General features: G+C 40.6%; 1 protein-coding gene across 1 annotated transcript in view; it reads left to right on the top strand.

Moving 5' to 3' along the window:
- The window catches only part of LOC148352542 (low-density lipoprotein receptor-related protein 1B-like), a 583719-nt gene that overhangs the window by 247491 nt on the left and 313818 nt on the right, over positions 1–22410 (top strand). Inside the window, exons 3-6 of the mRNA XM_088353080.1 lie at positions 6025–6144; positions 8701–8829; positions 17787–18044; positions 19854–20016. Coding sequence (XP_088209206.1) covers positions 6025–6144; positions 8701–8829; positions 17787–18044; positions 19854–20016 — 670 coding nt within the window. The remainder of the gene's footprint in view (positions 1–6024; positions 6145–8700; positions 8830–17786; positions 18045–19853; positions 20017–22410) is intronic.

Genomic DNA, 22410 nt, shown 5'->3' with positions numbered 1-22410 from the left:
TTTTATCCAAGGTTTTTAAATTGTACACTCTAAAAACAGTTGAGTCAAATTTAGCCCAAGTTTGTGTCAAAAATTGACCAAGACAATATTTGGGTTGATTTGAAACAATAGCCCGTGCTGTTTTGCCACAAGGACACGAAACATTTGTTTTGTATCTATTTTTATTTTATCTTTTATTTTATTTTTTTCTGTACAAGAACATTCCGCAAAAAATATTTTTGTTTAATATAACAATCCCCAAATTTGGTTAACTCAATAATAAACGATCATGTTTAGAACAACCCAAACAGTTGGGTCATTTTATATAAATCAACCCAGGTATTGGGTTGGTCCCATGTATGACCATAGTGATTTTAGAGTGTACGATCCATATACATCCTGATAACATTTGTGGTAAAAAATAGACCAACCCATTTGACCCAATCTTCTGAGTTGTTTTGCAGAAGTTTTTTTTTTTTTTTTTTTTTTTTTTTTAAATTATTATTATTATTTTTTTTAAATAAATAAATATATCAATACAACCAACATAAGTGCTTGGAAACCTCTTGCAAATTGAAAAGAGTGGGCACTCCTGGTTTAGAGAACTAATGTTATGATAAGAGCTAATCACTCAGCCTTCCACTTTAGCATGCTTTTCATCTTCTCTCTCACTCAAAAACACACACACTTGATTGACCAACTAATGTTTTGATAAGAACTAATATATCATCTCATCATTGTTTTGCAGAAGTTTTTTTTTTGGTATGAGACCATTCTGAGATTTGGGTTGGTCTTATTTTTGACACAATTATGTTTATATAGTTGAATTGAGGTACATTCTGAAAACAGTTGGCTTCAAAATAACCCAAATTTGGGTCAAAAAATGTACCAAGTCAATATGTGTGTTGGTTTGACCCAAAGTGCTGTGTCGTTTGGCAGAAAAAAATATGAAACATATTTATGTCACGTGTGGCGCCAGCTGCAGCTTGTTGACAGATTGGCTTCCCAACTATTTAAATCCTGTCCTGTCAATCCCCGGTTGTCGGCCCGTCTGCGAATCTCTGTTTTTGTAGGGCAAGCCCTTTTTTGCCTGTCCCGTTTTTTGCTCCTGTTGTCCCCCGCTACGATCTATTTTGATCTCGACCACGTCTGCTTTCCCGTCCCGAATTACGGTCTGTTTTGATCTTGATCTCGTCTACTCTCCTCTCCTGGATTTCGATTTTTTTGTTTCTGATCCTGACCACATTTTTGCTTTTCTATCCCAGCTACTGACCCGTTTTTTCCGTTCCCGACACTGCCATCACTCGCCACGGAAGTCCCAGTCCTGTTTCTGTTCTGGTACTGACAAATTTAATGTTTTATTTCTTTTGTATTAGACAATCTCTAGTATTGGGTTGGCCCAATTTTTGACCCAGGTATTTTTTTTTAGAGTGTACGATCCAAGTAGTAAACGTTGCCATTAATGCACGATGATGCCCCAGTACATTAAACAGTCCTTCTAATTAGCGAACTGAAGATGCCTGGCACCGGTCCCGATGTTTATTTAATACACCGACTCTAGCTCAGTAAATAAAGAAACGCTGACTAAGAGTCTTATCACAGCGGGAAACATCGGAGGCTGCCAACAAATCACCGCCTGACCTTCGTCCTTCAGTTCTATAACGAATTTAACAGCAAACTGAAATATTTAGTGACTGGCATTTAGCGGCCGAATAGTATTAAAAATAATTTTAAACTGTCGCTAGGAATTATCGTTATTATCGAATACGTGTCTGTTCATTTGGAACAAGGTAAGGAATGCTTTCAATGTCCTTTATGTCAGGACCAGAACGGAGACAGGACCCACTTGCGTGCGTTTCTCTTAGTTTTATTAAGAAGAAGGGAAAGGATTGCACACACGGTCCGGTGATCGCTGGTTGCGGGGAGCAGGTTGCTCAGACGCGGAAGTGATATTTCCGTGGCGAGCGATGGCGGTGTCGAGAGCGGAAAAACAGATCAGTAGCCAGGATAGGAGAGCAAAAACGTGGTCGGGGTCAGGAACAAGTCGAAAGCCAGGAGAGGAGAGTAGACGTGGTCGAGATCAAAACAGGTCGTAATTTGGGACGGGAGAGCAGACGTGGTCGAGATCAAACAGATCGTAGCGGGAGACAAACAGGAGCAAAAACACAGGATAGGCAAAAAAGGGCTCGCCGTGTAAAACAGAGATTCGTAGACGTGGTCAAGATCAAAAAACGGATCGTATTTCGGGACAGGAGAACAGACGTGGTCGAGATCAAAACAGGTCGTAATTCGGGACGGGAGAACAGACGTGTTCGAGATCAAAACAGGTCGTAATTCGGAACGGGAGAGTAAACGTGGTCGAGATCAAACAGATCGTAGCAGGAGACAAACAGGAGCAAAAACACGGGATAGGCAAAAAAAGGGCTTGCTGTGTAAAACAGAGATTCGTAGACGTGGTCAAGATCAAAAAACGGATCGTATTTCGGGACAGGAGAACAGACGTGGTCGAGATCAAAACAGGTCGTAATTCGGGACGGGAGAACAGACGTGGTCGAGATCAAAACAGGTCGTAATTCGGAACGGGAGAGTAGACGTGGTCGAGATCAAACAGATCGTAGCAGGAGACAAACAGGAGCAAAAACACGGGATAGGCAAAAAAAGGGCTTGCTGTGTAAAACAGAGATTCGTAGACGTGGTCAAGATCAAAAAACGGATCGTATTTCGGGACAGGAGAACAGACGTGGTCGAGATCAAAACAGGTCGTAATTTGGGACGGGAGAGCAGACGTGGTCGAGATCAAACAGATCGTAGCGGGAGACAAACAGGAGCAAAAACACAGGATAGGCAAAAAAGGGCTCGCCGTGTAAAACAGAGATTCGTAGACGTGGTCAAGATCAAAAAACGGATCGTATTTCGGGACAGGAGAACAGACGTGGTCGAGATCAAAACAGGTCGTAATTCGGGACGGGAGAACAGACGTGTTCGAGATCAAAACAGGTCGTAATTCGGAACGGGAGAGTAGACGTGGTCGAGATCAAACAGATCGTAGCAGGAGACAAACAGGAGCAAAAACACGGGATAGGCAAAAAAAGGGCTTGCTGTGTAAAACAGAGATTCGTAGACGTGGTCAAGATCAAAAAACGGATCGTATTTCGGGACAGGAGAACAGACGTGGTCGAGATCAAAACAGGTCGTAATTCGGGACGGGAGAACAGACGTGGTCGAGATCAAAACAGGTCGTAATTCGGAACGGGAGAGTAGACGTGGTCGAGATCAAACAGATCGTAGCAGGAGACAAACAGGAGCAAAAACACGGGATAGGCAAAAAAAGGGCTTGCTGTGTAAAACAGAGATTCGTAGACGTGGTCAAGATCAAAAAACGGATCGTATTTCGGGACAGGAGAACAGACGTGGTCGAGATCAAAACAGGTCGTAATTCGGGACGGGAGAACAGACGTGGTCGAGATCAAAACAGGTCGTAATTCGGAACGGGAGAGTAGACGTGGTCGAGATCAAACAGATCGTAGCAGGAGACAAACAGGAGCAAAAACACGGGATAGGCAAAAAAAGGGCTTGCTGTGTAAAACAGAGATTCGTAGACGTGGTCAAGATCAAAAAACGGATCGTATTTCGGGACAGGAGAACAGACGTGGTCGAGATCAAAACAGGTCGTAATTTGGGACGGGAGAGCAGACGTGGTCGAGATCAAACAGATCGTAGCGGGAGATAAACAGGAGCAAAAACATGTGATAGACGAAAAAGGGCTTGCAAAATCGTAGTCGAGATCAGAAAAGGGGTCGGAGCCGGGAAACAGACAGGAATTAGAACAGGAGAGATAGGGTCGAAAAGCTTGCCTAGCGTTTGCTGAGGTTTGCAGACGGACTGACCACCGGTGACAGGAAGACAGGGGGTATAAAAAGTGACAGGTAGCCAATCAGCGTCCAAGGCAGTTGGTGCCAAAGGAGCAGGCTCGGCTGCCTTGCATCGAAATCATGACAGTTTATTCCCGTTTTCAAACTTAAACGAATTAGATTTCCCGTGGCAGTTCGTAACAAAGACAAAAAAAATACATCAAACAACCACTGTAAGCTTTTTATCGTCGACGACTTGACATTAATAAATGCTTATCTGTCATTGGACCAATCAAAGCTTTGTTTTAAGCGTTGAACCTACATCAGTTCCGTTGATTCATCATGACACCTTTCAGCTTCAGTTCCTTCCTTCCTGCCGAACGTCAAAAGTAAGAGTTGGCGTTTTTATTTAGTTTTTTTCCAAATAATTAAAATTCATTGTCATCCCGATGATGATTTGGAATCGGGAGTCTTAACGGGAAGGTCGGAGTCGGTCCGATCTCAGCAAGGACAGGAACACGGTATGAATATGGATGATCAGTTCGAATCTTATCAAGTTTAATATCTATCCTTCCCTGGTTTTGAGGCACTGAAATAATGCAGTTTACAAACAAACTATAAACAAAATAGGTATCTCATAATTTGTTTGGTACATCTCTAAAAAATAAAGTGACAGTGTGTAATAATTGCCCACTAGGGGCAGTGAAGCTTAGAATTAAGCTGGAGTGTGTGCATTGAAATAAGACAAAGGCCAGCAAAAGTTGAATTTCTCAAGCGTTTCAATCCTGAATCACGGAACCCAGTAACGTGCTAGCAGTCTACTGCCAAGTGGGTAACATGGGTGGCTAAAGAAGGAAACAGTGGAAACAGTCAATAATTTCAAATACATGGAACTCTGGTGTTTGCTTGTGGGAGTAGATGCAGAAGAATGATAATGCAGGATCATCTAACAATAAAAATACTGGCTAGCGTCGAGTCGTAGCCTGCAGCCATGTGGCTAACATGAGTGGCTGGGGAAGGAAACAGTGAAAAAAAGTCAAAGAAGCCTAAGACACCAAACTTAACGACCTTCGCTTGCATGAGCACCTGTGGAAGCGAGAGCAGCTAAGAAAGACAGTAATGGCTTGCCGCCAGCCATAGCCTTCAGCCAAGTGGCCTACATGAGTGGCTAGAAAAGGAAACAGGGGAAAATGTGGCACACACCTGAACCAGGTAACTCGGCAAGCTTCGTTTGCATGACCAGCTGTGAAAGGGGTTTGACCCTGAAAGCTGAAGCCGGAGCTAACAGTAACAATAGCTGTTGCTTCTCCTGCATGTGCAAATTAAGCGGTTATCTTTGTTGTGGATTGAAAAAGGGCCCGGTTGCCTGTATTTAAACTATTAGCAATAAAATGCTAGGCAAGGAACAAATCAGGAAGTTTAGGTGTGTGCTGCTGCACCTGCCGTATGTCTAAATCAAGCTTGAGTGTCTGTTGCCTTTCTTGTCCTGGATTGAACAAGGCCCCAGCGCCATGATTACCCATATGCATCACCTGTTCCCGCTCCTTTGCCGCCAACTGCCCCGGACACTGATTGGCTCCCTGTGCCTATTTAAACCCACTCCTACCTGTCCCCTTTTGTCAGTCCATCTGCGAACCTCAGTCAACACTAGGCAAGCCTTTTTTTTTCGACCCTGACTCCCACCTGTTTTTGCTCCCGTCTGTCCCCCGACTTCGACCCGTTTTTGATTCTGACCACGTATGCTATCCTGTCCCGGCTTTCGACCTGTTTTCGTCCCCGACCACGTCAACTCTCTTTTACTGGCTTACGACTTGCTTACAACCCCAACCACGTTTTTGTTCTCCTGTCCCGGCTACTGACCTGTTTTATCCACTTCCTCGTTCACAGCGACCTGCCTCCCGCTTCCAGCAATCACCGGATCGTGGGCGCAACCCTTTCTCTTTCTTCCGATAAAACTTGTGAGAACATAACGCAATTGGGTCCTGTTTCCGTTCTGGTCCTGACACCAAGAAAAAGGGCCTGGATTTACCTTAGTTTCCCTGCATCGTTTTTCGACTCAGTAGTGCTTTAATTCCCAGCATTTTTTTCAATGAATATTTTATCTTCAAACTAATATACTGTACTGCCTAACTCCAGGAACACATGCCGCTTTGCCATTTCTTTCACTCAAACCTTGTCCTTTTCACAATTACAGAGCTCCTCTCGGCCTGCCACGAGCTTCGCTGCCGATACGGTTGCGTCATGACGAGGAACGGAACTTTCTGTTTCTGCGCCGACGGTTTCGAGGTGGGCGAGGACGGGACCAGCTGCAGAGGTGAGCTCCCGAAACTCCGCGGGCCACGCTAGGTATGGGTTTTTCAGGGCCGATACCGATTATCAGTACTAAGAGGAAGCCGATAACAGATATCCAGTTGCTGTAAAAGCTTGAATTTGATTGAAAATGCAAAAATAGGATATATAATTTTTTTTATAAATTCAAATAAAATGAATTATCTGATAAATGAGAGAGAGAGAGAGAGAGAGAGAGAGAGAGAGAGAGAGAGAGAGAGAGGAGAGAGGAGAGAGAGAGAGAGAGAGAGAGAGAGAGAGAGAGAGAGAGAGAGAGAGAGAGAGAGAGAGAGAGAGAGAGAGAGATGAGAGAGTGGGAGAGGGGGGGGGGGGGGGGGGGGGGAGAGGGAGAGGGAGAGGGGGAGAGGGAGAGAGGGAGAGAGAGAGTGATGTAGAGAAAGACAGATGGAGAGAGAGAACAGAGATAGCGATAGACAGAGAAATATTGCGAGAGAGTGAAAGAGAGAGACAGAGAGAGATCGAGAGACAGACAGGTATACAGAGGGAGAGAGAGAGAAAAGTAGACAGAGAAAGAGAGAGAAAGCAAGAGAGATAGACATAAAGAGGGATAGAGAAAGAGTGACATTGAGAGAGAGAGAGAGAGAGATATTGAGAAAAGAGTGCCATAGAGAGCCAGAGAAAGTAACATAGAGAGAGAGAAAGAGGCATAGAGACAGACATAGAGAGACATATAGAAGAGGAAAAAAGAGTGACAAGAGCAAGAGACAGACAGGAAGACGGAGAGAGAGAGAGAACCAGAGAGAGTGTGAGAACCTGGGAGAGAACCAGCGAGAGTGTGAGAGAGAGAGAGTGTGTGTGAGAGAGAGAGAACCTGGGAGAGTGTGAGAGTGAGAGAGAACCTGGGTAAGTGTGATAGAGAGAGAGAATCTGGGAGAGTGTGAGAGTGAGAGAGACCAGGGAGAGATAGAGAGAGAGAGAGAGTGAGAGAGAGAGAGAGAACCAGGGAGAGTGAGAGAGAGAGACAGAGAACCAGAGAGAGAGAGGGAGAGGGAGAGAGAGAAAGTATTTCACTTAAAAAAAAAATTAAATGAGGCCTTAGCAGAAATTCGTAGAAAGGTATATCAAAACTTAAATAGCTCGATTTCTTTTTTGTAATAAATACATAAATATATCAATACAACCAACATAAGTGCTTTGAAATCTCTTCCATATTGAAAAGTGTGGGCACTCTTGTTTTAGAGAACTAATGTTATGATAAGAGCTAATCACTCAGCCTTCCACTTTAGCATGCTTTTCATGCCCTCTCAATAATGAACACACACGCTTGATCGACCAACTCATGTTATGATAAGAGCTAATATATCAGTTGCATCTTGAACGTGCTTCTCTAAAACAATGTAATCACACTTTTTACACCCTCTCTTTCACACACATGCTTTCCTACCACAGATGTTTTAAAATTTCAATATTATCAGCGGACTATCGTTCTTCTTCCTGCTTAAGTGGCTCAGCCCTCTGTCACTTCGGATATTAATAACTAAAATGGATTACCGACTTGCCGGGTCCCAGGGGGTGGGCATAGTGAACATTTGTCAAATCATTCACAAAATCAACATGCATTAAAATTTCTCATTCAGATTTGGGAGAATACATCTTATGATCTTATTCAACCTTATTTTTTATTTCATTTGCCTTAATCATTTACTATTTTGTAATATTTACATCTTAAAATATATATCAATTAACTTGAAACGCCCTGTATATTGCTTTTTTTTTAACTTTTTAAAAATCTTGCTCTTTTGTAAGATTCATATATTTTTTTTTGTTTTTTTTTTTTTAATTGTAACTTTCTCTGATTAAAAAAAATATGTTTATATATTTTTTTAAAATACTGTCATGGTTTTTTGACTTAATTTTAGATGTATTTGTTATTATTTGTTTTTTATTTTATTTAGAATTATCATTATTGTTCTTTTATTTTGATTTTAAAAAATATATATATTTTTTTTTAATTAAAATAAAGTAACATAACTAAAACAATCCAAATAAAAATGCATGTGGTGGTTTGTTAGACTAAATTCTGCGGAAATTATTTGAGATTATTGTCATTTTCTATTCTCATTTTTCTTTTGTTTGAAATCAAAATAGAATGAAACAAAAATATGTATGTATATGCACTTATATCATTAAAAAGTAAGTTACTTAAAATAAAATACATTTAAAACAAAATATAAAAATAATGAATTTCTCAATCAATTTGTATAATGTGTTTACAGGCATGACATTTCTTCTTCTTGAGTAAACCGAAAAAAAAACACATTCCAGTATCAGGGCATGTTTGTGAAGTCCTAAACATCCACAAAAAAAAAAAAAAAAACATAAATACTTTGATTTTAAAAGTATAATCGCCCGCGTCAACATCCCCACCATGTATAACTCGATTGCGGTGTCGTCCCAAACTCGGTCATCCAAGTTTTTGCCTCAGGTGCTCCAGTCGATTGCGTGTACTTGATGTATTTGGGTCATTTGAAAACGCGGAGAATTTCTTCCGAGTGAATTTTTTCGTCTTTCTCCCTGCAAGACCACGACGAGTGCGCCCAGTACGGTTCTTGCAGCCAGACCTGCAGCAACACTTACGGCTCCTACGACTGCGGCTGCGTGGAAGGATACGATCTGCAGGCGGACGGGACCTCGTGCAAAGCCAAACACGGTCAGTTGGGCTGAAAATACACCCATCATCTGCACCGCTTATCCCCAGTAGGGTCTCGGGGGTGCTGGAGCCCATCCCAGCGATCTTCGGGCAGTGGGCAGGGGACAACCTGAACTGGTTGCCAGCCAATCGCAGGGCACCCAAAGACAGAGGACTCACTCTCTCATTCATACCTAGGGACAATTTGGACCAGCCAATTAACATGCAAACTCGGCTTGATTTAAACCCATCCAACCATCCATTATCTGCACCGCTTATCCTCAGAAGGGTCGCGGGACTGCTGGAGCCCATCCCAGCTATCTTCGGGCAGTGGGCAGGGGACACCTTGAACTGGTTGCCAGCCAGTCGCAGGGCACACAGAGACAGACAACTCACTCGCTCATTCCCACTCAAGGACAATTTGGACTGGTCAATTAACAAGGAGAACATGCAAACTCAGCACAGGGAATCTGGTAGCTGGATTTGAACCCATCCATCCATCCATACTTTATCTGCACCGCTTACCCACAATAGGTACACGGGGGTGCTAGAGCCCATCCCAGCGATCTTCAAATAGTGGGCAGAGGACACCCTGAACTGGTTCTAACAAATAGTGTCCACTTATTATCAGGGTTGGGTATGGTTACTTTAACTTGATTACTTTCAATTACTTTTGGATTACTCCAATACCAAATATGAAATGAAATGATCTGCATTTTTATAGCGCTTTTCAAGTCAAGACTTCCCAAAGCGCTTTACAGTGTGCTTCACATTACCCAATAGCGGCCGTGCAGCCATGTGAGGCGCTAACCTGCTTATCGGGGATTTAGGGGTTCAGTGTCTTACCCAAGGACACTTTGACACTTAACACGGAGGAGCCGGGATTCGAACTGCGATCTCTTGATCCCAAGACGAGCGCTCTACCTCCTGAGCCACTGCCGCTCTAATGCTAATAAAAGACAAAAGAAACTAAATATCAATAAAATGAGTTCCGTGTATTCCGTTACTTGACAACATTTTGTAATTTTATTCATATTTAGTTTCTTTTGTCTTTTATTAGCATATTTGGTATTGGAGTAATCCAAAAGTAATTGAAAGTAATCCAGTTAAAGTAACCCCACCCAACCCTGTTCATAAAGTATATCTAGGGCACATTTTTAACTACAATATACAGTTACACCAATAATCCCCGTTTTGCCTGTAAATTTCTAAGGAATCTTTAAAATTGAAGCGTGTTAAATGGTCCAGGTTCACTGTTGTGAAACGTTATGATGAAAACCCAAGGAACAAACTGTAAACAACCCAAAACGCCAACAAAGCAGGGAAATTTGATTGATTAAGAGCAGGGTTGGGTAGGGTTACTTTCCCCGGATTACTTTCAATTACTTTTGGATGACTCCAATACCAAATATGCTAATAAAAGACAAAATAAATTAAATATGAATAAAATGACTCAATTTTGTGCAGGCTTGGGGAGTAACGGAATACACGGAACGGCAAAAATGATGTTGGCAAGCTGTTTGGATTTATTTTCATTTTGTTTCTGTCGCATTTGATGTTAGTTTTGCCGGAGATCAAAGAGATCAAAGCCAGGAGAGAAAGCTTACCACGTGTTGTGAGTCATCATTTGATTCATATTGAGTTTCTTTTGTCTTTTATTAGCATATTTGGTATTGGAGTCATCTAAAAGTAATTGAAAGTAATCCAGTTAAAGTAACCCTACCCAACCCTGCTTATTATGGCTGAGCTCTCTGATGTCTTGCATATTACAAAGAGTTAGTGAGGAAAAACGACCAAATGACGCTGTTACTTCTATAGATAATCAAATGTACTGTAGTGAGAAACATTGATTTTATAAATCTTCCTAACAAGTGCTGTTGACTGTTTATGGCTGAGCGCTCTGATCTCTTACTCACATTACAAAGATGTAGAGAGGCAACACGACCAATTTGTGCTACCAATTTTGTAGAAAATGAAATATATTCGAATGAACATAAATAGTTGAATCTTTCTAAAGAGCAGGATGGGTTGATTATGGCCGAGCTCTCCAATGCCTCGTACACATTATGGAGAGGTAGAGAGGAGACACGACCAACATGTCCAACTATTTCTATAGAATATTAACATATATTCTAATGAGTAACACACATGCGTTGAATCTTTCTAACAAATTACGTAGCTGATTGAATATTATAGCATTGTCAAGAACCAGAACCGGATCAGAACCCAAACGCGTGACATTCTCATACAAGCCTTTCATTTTACAGGAAATGGGGAGTCATGCACGTTAGGTAGCGGTCCGGCGTGAACTGATAGGAAGCCAAAGGCCAACGAGATCGATATCAATTGCCCGAGTTGATATCAGACAGATGGGGTCGATAACGGACAGGACGGGACGGACAAGATAGATAATGAATCGGGATATCGAAAATAACCAGGACAAACTAGATGGGAACAGAACTGGAAACCGAAATTAAAGGGGACAAAATAAACGGGAACAATACCGGGTAGGAAATACCAACAGGAACAGGACCGAGTCGAAGACCACGTCTTGCGGGGCAGAAATTCGTTGACGGACTGAGAGCACTGAGCTTAAATAGACGGATAGCCAATCTGTTAACGAGCCGCAGCTGGCGCCACATGGGCGTGGCCAATTGGGTGCCATGGCAACCGTGACAAGCATGGCATCGAGTGACTAATGATGTTTTTTTCAGGCCGATAACAATGACATCATATTTGAGCATTTTTAGTTCTAGTTTATGACTGCCTGGATAAGCATACTTGGTAGGCTCATTTTAATTTCAATTCCACCACCACTCTAGGATTGTTTGTTAGTGCCTGTTTCTAAGTCCTTTGCCACTTTGCCCCTTGCAGTTTCCGGTTCCAGGATTGTTTTTTGTTTTTCTTGTTTGGGCATTTGGTTCATCTTTGAGCCCACTTGTGTGTTTCGTCAGTTTTCGTCAATAAATACCGTTCATGTTTTGTGCACCCCTCTTTCCAGTTCCTGCTTCCCCCGCATGGGTCCATCACCTCACAAAAGCCTTAACAGCAGCCTTATGATCCGCTAACTTTTTGAAAAATCCTACGAGCGTACCTCCCGCTCCTCAAGTTGTCCATCCATCACCCACGCGGGAATAAAAAGACGCGGTCGGGACAGAGTAATGATGAAATTAACGAGCACGAGGGAAGTGGGAGCCGTCGACGGCGTTTAATGCCGAGACAATGCTCGCCATAACTCTGATTTATTCCGACACCGGTTTTGTTGCAGCTAATATATCTCAAATGAATTAAAAGAGCCACTTAGAAGTACCGCAGCCTATTTAGTCAACCCAGACTTCGGACATAAAACTCAATCTTTCACCATGACAATAATACCAAACATAGTACAAAGGATTTCAAGGTCCCGGAGTTGCTTAGAAGGTCCCCGGACCTAAACCCAGTCAAACATCTGTCACAATTTGTGAGTGAACCCGGTGAAAAAACGATGGCCCGTCAGCCTGAAAATCAACTTAATATGTTATTTTGCTTCAATTGTGAGTGTTTCAAAACCATCTTGAAGACACTGAACTTTATTAAACATATCATGGACAATTCATGACATCCACTACACAGCATCATCTCCAAACAGAAGAGCAGCTTGTCACAGTCTTGTTCCACTGACAGACTGAGGAGATCATTTCTTCCTCATGCCATGAGGCTCTTTAACTCCACCCGGGGAAGTAAAAGCCCACATTAAACCCCACCCCCACATTTGCGTATTACCCTATTCTTATCACAATGAAGCATTTTCCGTAGCACTATTTAAATACTCTATATCAACACGTTATATCGGGCATTTTTGTATTCTATATTTTGTGTTTTATTATTTTATTTTTCAACACAAGTATACTGCTGGAAGTGTGAATTTCCCTACGGGGATGAATAAATTATCCATCCATCAATCTCTCTATTCATCTATCTCTCTATCTTGCTATCTCTCTATCTCTCTATATCTCTATATCTGTCTCTATCTATCTCTATATCTATCTCTATCCCTATCTATCGCTATTTATCTCTATCTATATCTATCTCCATCTCTATCTATTTCTATCTATCTCTATCTATATCTATTTATCTATTTATCTCTATATCTCAATCTATCTCCATCTCTATCCATCTATCTCTATGAAATGAAATGAAATGATCTGCATTTATATAGCGCTTTTCAAGTCAATGACTTCCCAAAGCGCTTTACATTGTGCTTCACATTTCCCAATAGCGGCCGTGATCTGTGCAGCCATGTAAGGCGCTAACCTGCTTATTGGGGGTATTGGGGTTTCAGTGTCTTACCCAAGGACACTTCGGCATGTAGCACGGACAAGCCTGGGATCCCTTAATCCTAAAACGATCGCTCTACCTCCTGAGCTACTGCCGCCCCAATCTATCTATTTATCTCTATCCATCTATCTCTATCTATCTATTTATCTCTATCTATGTATCTCCATCTCTCCCTATCTCTATCTCTATCTATCTCTACATATCTCTATCTATTTATCTATTTATCTCTATCTAGATCTCAATCTATCTATCTATCCATCTATATCTATCTCTATCTATCTATCTCTATCTCTCTCTATATATATATATATATTTCTATCTATCTCTCTTCATCTATATATATATATATCTCTATCTCTATTTATCTATATCCACCTCTATATCTATTTATCTCTATATATCTCTATCTATATGTCTCTATCCATCCATCTATCTTTATCTAGTTATCTCTATCTATCTATCTCTCTATATATATATCTCTATCTATATCTATTTATCTCTTTATATCTCTATCTATTTATCTTTATCTCTATATATCTCTTTCTATCTTTATATCTATCTATCTCTATCTATCTGTATCTATCCATCTATATCTCTATCTATTTCTATCTATCTTTATCTATCCATCCCAAATATAAATAAATATAACATGTATCTCTCTCTCGCTCTATCTATCTATCTATCTATCTATCTATCTATCTATCTAGACATCTATCTAGACATCTATCTAGACATCTTTCTAGACATCTATCTATCTGTATCTATCCATCCCAAATATAAATAAATATAACCTGTATATGTCGGCATTAATATTCATTTATAAATGAAATAAATAGTGCAGGTCGGAGTGGCCCCAAACTTTGAACCTTGGACCCCGACTCCAAATACTTACCCACTCCTGCTGTAGATGTTACATTCGGGTGCCGGATAACCCATAAGAAAAAGACAATCACGATCATTACAAACAAAGACAATCGGATCGTGTTTATGGCCGTCTCCGCGGCATACGTAGAAAACCGCCGTCGGGCACGGCCCAGCTAGCGAGGGAGAGCCCCACCATCGCTAATTTTAATCAATACGACCGCCGTGCTACCAGGAATAAACCAAATCTTATTACCCGTAAACTCGCACGAACCCAACGCCGGGACGACATTAATATTCATTTAACATAGCGGGATCGCAGTACGCCGATAACCACGGGTTTACCTTTACTCGCCGGAGCTCATGAATATAAATTTTCAGATACAGTTCTCCGGGGCCGGTAGATGAGACACGGCAGGGTATTAAAATGAAAGATGAAAAAAAAAAATCATTCATGTAATATGGAAGGTACAACTCTACAGTGCAATTTGAAAATTAATCTTGATCTGGTCTTTCATTTGGCGCAGACTGAATTAATATGTATGCAAAGGGGACTTATATTTCTGCTTTTTTGCGTGTTATGAAAATATAAGCAAATTAATTTTGTGGATTATAATGAATTCAACCCTGTATGGAAAAACGTGCCTGGGTTTTGTTCTGTCCACAAAAATCTAACAGTGTTATTAACTTCTGATGAATCAGTGTTACCTTAGTCCGTGAAGCACATAGAAGAATAAGTCCCTAAAGATTTTTTGGGTTACATTATGATATTAGGTTATTGTCAGGATCAGAACAGAGACAGGACCCACTCGCGTAAATTTTCTCACAAGTTTTATTAGAAGAAAAGGAGAGGGTTGCGCCCACGATCCGGGGATTGCTGGACGCAGGTCACTGCGAACGGGGAAGTGGATCTTCCGTGGCGAGCGATGGTAGTGTCGGGAGCGGAACACAGGTCAATAGCAGGACAGGAGAACAAAAAAGTGGTCGGGGTCGGAAGCGAATCGTAAGCCAGTAAAAGAGAGTTGACGTGGTCGGGGACGAAAAGATGTCGAAAGCCGGGACGGGAGAGTAGACGTGGTCAGGATTAAAAACGGGTCGAAGCCGGGGAACAGAGCAAAAAAACAGGTGGGAGTCAGGGTCGAAAAAGGCTTGCCTAGTGTTAGCTGAGGTTCGCAGACAGACTGACAAAAGGGGACAGGTAGGAGTGGGTTTAAATAGTGACAGGGAGCCAATCAGAGTCCGCCAGTTGGCGCCAAAGGAGCAGGAACAGGTGATGTATATTGTTAATCATGACGCTCGGGCCTTGTTCAATCGCTCTGAACGCAGAAATGGGACTTCCGTGGCGAGCGATGGCAGTGTCGGGAACGGAAAAAACGGGTCAGTCGCCGGGATAGAGAGCAAAAACGTGGTCGGGATCGGAAACAAGTCGAAAGCCAGGAGAGAAGAGTAAACGTGGTCGAAATAAAAAACGGATCGTTATTCGGGACGGGAGAAGAGACGTGGTCGAGATCAAAACAGGTCCTCATTCGGGACGGGAGAGCAGATATGGTCGAGATCAAAACAGATCGTAGCAGGAGACAAACAGGAGCAAAATACAGGACAGGCAAAAAAGGGCTTGCCGTGTAAAAACAGAGATTCGCAGACTGACCGACCAAACTGGGACTCTCAGGAACGAGTTTAAATACTGGCGGGGAGCCAATCGGTCAACAAGCTGCAGCTGGCGCTACACGGGCGGGGCCAATTGGGCGCCATGGCAACCGTGACAGTAATAAAATTCAACAAATCCATCAAAGCAAAAAAAACAAGTAATGTATAATTATTGCACACAATAGGAGAATAAAAACCTTCTATTTATGTGTGTTCCAACTTAGATTACTCAATTTTAGTAGCACTTTCTGTGACGACACACTTTATAGCGTTACCTTACAAAATAGACCACCGTCGTCCATATTTTCCAAACATTCAATTTACTTCCAGTCCATCTTGGATTGGGATTTTAGGCAAATTTTACTGGATTGATAAATTGATAATTAATTGATTAATTTAGGGTTAATAATATAGTACCTGCTGGTAATGTTGACCGCAGTATAAAATACATTTGTACAAAAAGTCTTCACCTCAGGTGACGACAGAAGCCCTTTCGCCACTTTGCGCTTTCTGTTAGAATTTCAGCCCACCCCATTTCCGACATGGCTACTTTAAAAAAAAAAAAAAAAAAAAAAAAAGGAAAGTTGACTGTGAGGAACACCACTTCCAGGACAATTGGAAATCATTTTTATCAAATTTCGAAACAACTGCGCCTGCCTAATTTGCCGAGAGACTGTGGCTGTTTTCAAAGAATATAAAGACACTGCCCTACTTACGAACAAGATTCATTCCGGACGATTGTTTGTAAGTTGAATTTGTTCGTAAGTTGCTTCAGTGCTATATTTTGTATGCTCAAGGCTTGTTTAAGTAACCTGTATTGTTTTCTACTAAATATTAAACGTTTCATAAAATAATATAGTCTATAAAGATAAAGAAAGTTGAGTTTAAGTTTTACTTTTGGGAGATGAGCTTCAAGAGGTCCTCTTCCGTGATAGAGAGTGGCTGAAAAAAAGTGTTCCAACCATTTTCTCAATCGCGTCAAGCTTTCTTATTCCACTATCATTTTAAAAGAAACGGCTTGCCTCTTTTTTACACTTAACACCAACAATATTGAATAGATGCACGAGATATTAAACAATAAAATGTCAAAGTTCTTCTGGAGATACAGTATATAATGTTTACACACGAACCAGGAAGTAGAAGATTGATTTCTTCTTCGGTGTAGATGCTCTCACAGCGCCACACGCCGGTAGAGGCGGGAAGAAGCACTACAGTACTGTCCGGAGAAACGTGCACACAATACAAAATCTAACTTACAGCAATGTCCAGATATTTCTCGACACCCTGAAAAAAACGTTCGTATCTACCGTTTTTCTAAGTCGAATGGTCCGAAGTAGGGGAGCATCTGTAATATCAAGAAGCACTGGCAGACGGAACGTGCCAGCTCCTAAAATGCATCTAGAAACAAATGTTGTGAAAAGGTGAAGCAACTGGAAGCTGTTTTGACGGCACGGCAGCGCTTTTTCACAAGACCATGCGAGTCAAATGAAAATGCTACAAATGCAAGCTACGAGGTTACGACGTTGATCGCCAAACACTGCAAACCTTAATAGTCGACCCTCACAAATTTTTAACTTACCAATGTCTTGAACCAGGACGGAATCTCGGACCCAATTGCGTTTGTTTCAAAGGAATCTTTATTAGAGAGAGTGGTCAGAACTGGCTTTGGACGCCGGTGTTTGTCGGTCATCAGCCGCTTCGGATGGAATGGCAGTTCCGTGAACGGTAGGTGGAATCGGTACAGCTTAGCAGGCAGGTCGACGGCCAGGGCGGGAGAGCAGGTCGAAAACGTGAAACGGAAACAGGTCAAAAACAGAAGGCAGGCAGGAATCAAGCAAGAGTAGTCTTTGGTACTTAATCAGGCAAAACACACAGGAATACAGAAGTACGGTCTGACGTCCTCCCCTGAACGCTGACCGCTTAAGAGGAGAACGCCAGCCAATCAGAGAGCGCGCCAAACGATTGCCCCCAGGTGACTTCACTTTGGCAATCGTGACAACCAAATCTGAACCCCCGCTTTCTCAAAAGTTTGGACACTGCCGGTTTATAACAATGTTTACCAGATTCGACCTGAGATTTCTGGATAAACATGAAATAAAAGACTTAAAATATCAACATTTTAATATAAATATACATGTTTTTATCGGCGTTAGATCCTGGCGACAAACCCCCGGTTCTCCTGATGGGCGGATCGGACAGGATCGTGATCACGCACCTGAACGGATCAGGATTCCTTCCTCTCAGGTCTCTGAGTTCCAACGGAAGTCTGGCAATGGACTTCCAGCACAACCAGGACAAAGTCTGCTGGATTCTGTCCAAAGAATCGTCCGGACAACTTCGATGCGCCGAGATGAGGAATCTACGGAGATTTACGCGTGAAAAGGAAATCATCACGCAAAAACATGTACACAGTAAGTTCTTTTGAGTCTCATTTTTGGTAATCCTTAAAAGTACTGCTTATTATTATTGTTATTATTATTATTAGATAATTTCTTCCTCATGCCATGAGGCTATTTAACTCCACCCAGGGGAGTAAAAGCCCACATTAAACCCCACCCCTGCATTTGCATATTACAGTGTGTATTTTCCGTAGCACTAGTTAAATACTCTAGAGCAAAACATATATTGGGTATTTTTGTATTCTATATCTTTATTTGATTATTTTATTTTTCAACACATGGATACTGCTGGAAGTGTGATTTTCCCTACGGGGAATGAATAAAGTATCTATCCATCTAGATATCTAGACATTTATCCATCCATCTATCTATCCATCTAGACATATATCTAGACATATATCTAGACATCTATCTATCTATCTAGACATCTATCTATCTAGATCCAACTAAAGATCTATCTACACATCTATATATCTAGATCTAACTAAAGATCTATATATCCATCTAGATCTAACTAAAGATCTATATATCCATCTAGATCTAACTAAAGATCTATCCATCTATCTAGATTTAACTATCTAGACATCTATCTATCTAGATGTAACTAAAGATCTATCTAGACATCTACCCATCAATCTATCTAGACATCCATCTATTTAGATCCAACTAAAGATCTATCTAGACATTTGTCTATCTAGATACTGAATATCTATATATCCATCTAGATCTAACTAAAGATCTATCTAGACATCTAGATCCAACTAAAGATCTATCTATCTAGATCTAACTAAAGATTTACCCATCTATCTACTGTAGATCTAACAAAGATCTATCTATCTATCTATCTATCTATCTATCTATCTATCTATCTATCTATCTATCTAGATTTAACTAAAGATCTATCTTTCTATCTATCTATCTAGATCTAACTAAAGATCTATCTATCTTATTATAGAGGATGTTGTGTTGTATAACTGTCCTGAGGAACAAAGAAAGTTTGTAGGCTGGCGTTGTCTAAATTTGGTGTTGTTGATGAGATTCCTAATGTCGTTTTTCCGGGTGTTTTTCTAGATAGCACCAATAGGTGATAATATTTCAAGTTATGTTATCCCTGAGGAAACATCTCAGGTTTCTAGATTACTCAAGGAACGTGTTTATTACAAGGAGAAGTGGGAAGTAACGAGTTCCATTTACTATGTTACATTTATTTGAGTAATTTGTTGGAATTTTTGTACTTTTAGGAGTATTTTTAAATTACTAAACTTTTGACTTTAGTACATTTGTGAGGAAGAAACTGTACTCTTACTCCGCTGCATTAGGCTACATTGAAGCCGTTACTTATATCCCCTCCAGTAAGTGCGCGTCTGACTCTGCTAAGGCTAAGGTTATTTTTGCAGTGACTTTGTTTAATTAGTTTTATTTTGACCAGTGACCCAAAAAAACACTTGTGAGCAGGATTTGGACGGTTTTATTTTCTTTTACTGTACTGTATGGGCAGTGTATATAGCTGTAGCCTCACATTTATATATTTTAATCCACATAGCGTTCACCCAAAAAAAACTGAGTACACAGACCTAAAACTACTTGTCATTGTTGATTACATGGACTTGGATGATTTGTGATCTGATTGAATGGTTGTTTACAAAAATATATTGATAAATAAGACATTGTTAAAGTACTCGAGTAGTTTTTTTTACCATTTTTTTAAAAATTTACTCAAGTATTAATTTTACTTTTACTCATATTATTCTGAAGTGAAAATTTTGGGTACTTCACCCACCTCTGTTGACATGTATATCTACGATTTCTTCTTGGTTACAGATGCGGAGCACATGGCGATCGACTGGCTGACGGGGAATTTGTATTTTGTGGACCGGGTCAGCGATAAAATATTTGTGTGTGACCAGACCGGCCAAACGTGTGTTACGCTTCTCCAGCTGGACCTGGTGAACCCAAAAGGAATCGCACTGGATCCTCTCACAGGGTAAGCGGTCCTCTGCTGGCACAATGCTTCTTAAGGACTTCGTCAAGGTTATTTTTTTTTTTTACTTTCCTAGAATAAAGGGCATTTGAACCTTTATTAGACTAAACTCTCGTTTAATGCTCTAGCATTAAGCATGTAGAATGAAGTGTAGACATGGAGTGCAGTAGGCGCTCAAGTGACCTTATTATAAAATATTGAACACGGACCCGGAAGGCAGCCGAAGAGAGACAGGGTAAAGAGCCAAACATAAGTCTCCTCCCGAAATCTTAGATGGACAAGTTTGTAGAGGCGCATGTAGCACTTCACTGCCACCACGGAAGACCTATGTGCTTGCTATGTTGAAAATATTGGCAGCGGACAACATGAAGCCAAATCCGACTAGACCGTACACACATGTACTGCATCCTCCCACAGGGTGCGTAGTCTGCCGCTAGCATAGTGCGGCCAGTTTTAAATTCGGTAAACTTTTTTTCTAACTTTCCCAGAATAAAGTTCCTTTGCACCTTCACCACACTAGACTGTAATTGGCAGATGTTTTTTTTTCCATTTAGCCTCCATGCAGTGTATAAAGCACAGAGCATAAGCATTGAGTAGGAAGTGTAGACACAAATTGGAGTCGAGCCTCAAGTTACCTTATGAAAAAATATGTAACATGGATGCAGAGACAGACAAAGAGAGACTGGGTAAAGAGTTAAACAAAAGTCTTCTTCTGTACGCTATGGCCAGGAAGATTGACAAAGCTTTCGTAGCGCTTCACTGTGACCACGGAGGGAGACAAGCAAAGACCGGTGTACTTGCTATGTTACAAATCAGGGGTGGCGAACACGCGGCTCTTGGCCAATAAGAATGCGGCTCTTTGCCTCATCGTATTTTCCATATACTGTGGCTCTTTGCCTCGTTTCATGTTTAGTTTTTTTTTCCTCTCTTAAAACACACTTCAATCCATCAGAGTTAATAACAAATAAAAATGTTATATTTTGAAATTAATTTGGCAATTTTGTTGTTTTTATGCTGCTCCGGACACATAACTGACTGCCAATCATCTGCGTAGGTTACGTCTGATGCCGGGAAATTAAGTAAACATTTCATGAGCGTGCACACTTACCCTCATGGTCAAAATGGCAAAATGCAAAGCGAAACGCAAATAGTGTTATTTTATGTGTGTTATGGGATATAATATGTTTTTAATTGTGTGTGTGTGTATGTCTGTCTGTCATGGCAGGTCTGTGCGTGGTGTGGCTCTTTGACTCTCACAGTTAAAAATTCAGGCTCTTTGTGCCAAACGTGTTCGCCACCCCTGTTATAAATGTTGGCAGCGGACAGCATGAAGCCAAATCAGTTATGCTCTCACCTTAAAAGTATTAAAACCCAATCATGCTAATAAGACGTTTTCTTTTCCAGCAAAATTGTGCTGAAAGACAAATATTTGGCATGGACAGAGATAAAAATGATGAAAATTATGATTTAAAAATGTATATATACTCTAAAGTCAAAATCTCGAACACTGGTTGATAGTAATCCGATGCTTTACCTTTAAAATTAGCCTTTGCTTTTTAGAGTTCAAGCTTAAAATCTGTATAAAATCACAGTTAAAAATTCAGGCTCTTTGTGCCAAACGTGTTCGCCACCCCTGTTATAAATGTTGGCAGCGGACAGCATGAAGCCAAATTAGTTATGCTCTCACCTTAAAAGTATTAAAACCTAATCATGCTAATAAGACGTTTTCTTTTCCAGCAAAATTGTGCTGAAAGGCAAAGATTTGGCATGGACAGAGATAAAAATGATGAAAATTATGATTTAAAAATGTATATATACTCTAAAGTCAAAATTTCGAACACTGGTTGATAGTAATCCGATGCTTTACCTTTAAAATTAGCCTTTGCTTTTTAGAGTTCAAGCTTAAAATCTGTATAAAATCTAGAATGTGATATTTAGAATTATTTAACTGATGTATTTAATCAATTGTTTTTAAAATCAAAAGCTCTAAATCGGCTTTCACTCAAGAGTTGAGCTGTCTATGCTCTGTTTAACTATAAAGTTAAAACTTTAAACCTTACTCATGTTTGGAATTCTGATTTAAATTCAGCTTTAGCCCCCGAGTTAAAGCTTTTAATCTACTATCAAAGCTTGTTGTTGTTTCCCTGGAATAAAAACATTCTAGTCATTTTGAAACTCGTTTAGCGCCTAAAAATCGGCCAGGACCCTTGTGAGCTACTTGCTATTAAGCCTGTTTGGAAGTCAATGTTTTTTGTTTTATTTTTAAGGGGGAAATATGTCACACAAATATAAAAAGATCTGTGTATTTCTTATTAATTTAATAATTTTGATTTTTTTTAAATTTTAAGAAGGCTTGATTTAACATTTACAAAAACATTTGAACAGGCAGATTTAAAA

This window comes from Urocampus carinirostris, chromosome 14 (genome assembly GCF_059441175.1).
Source record: "Urocampus carinirostris isolate Australia breed hairy pipefish chromosome 14, RoL_Ucar_1.0, whole genome shotgun sequence".
NCBI lineage: Eukaryota > Metazoa > Chordata > Actinopteri > Syngnathiformes > Syngnathidae > Urocampus > Urocampus carinirostris.
The sequence above is the reverse complement of the archived record's forward strand: the minus strand, read 5'-3'. Positions and strand labels throughout refer to the sequence as shown.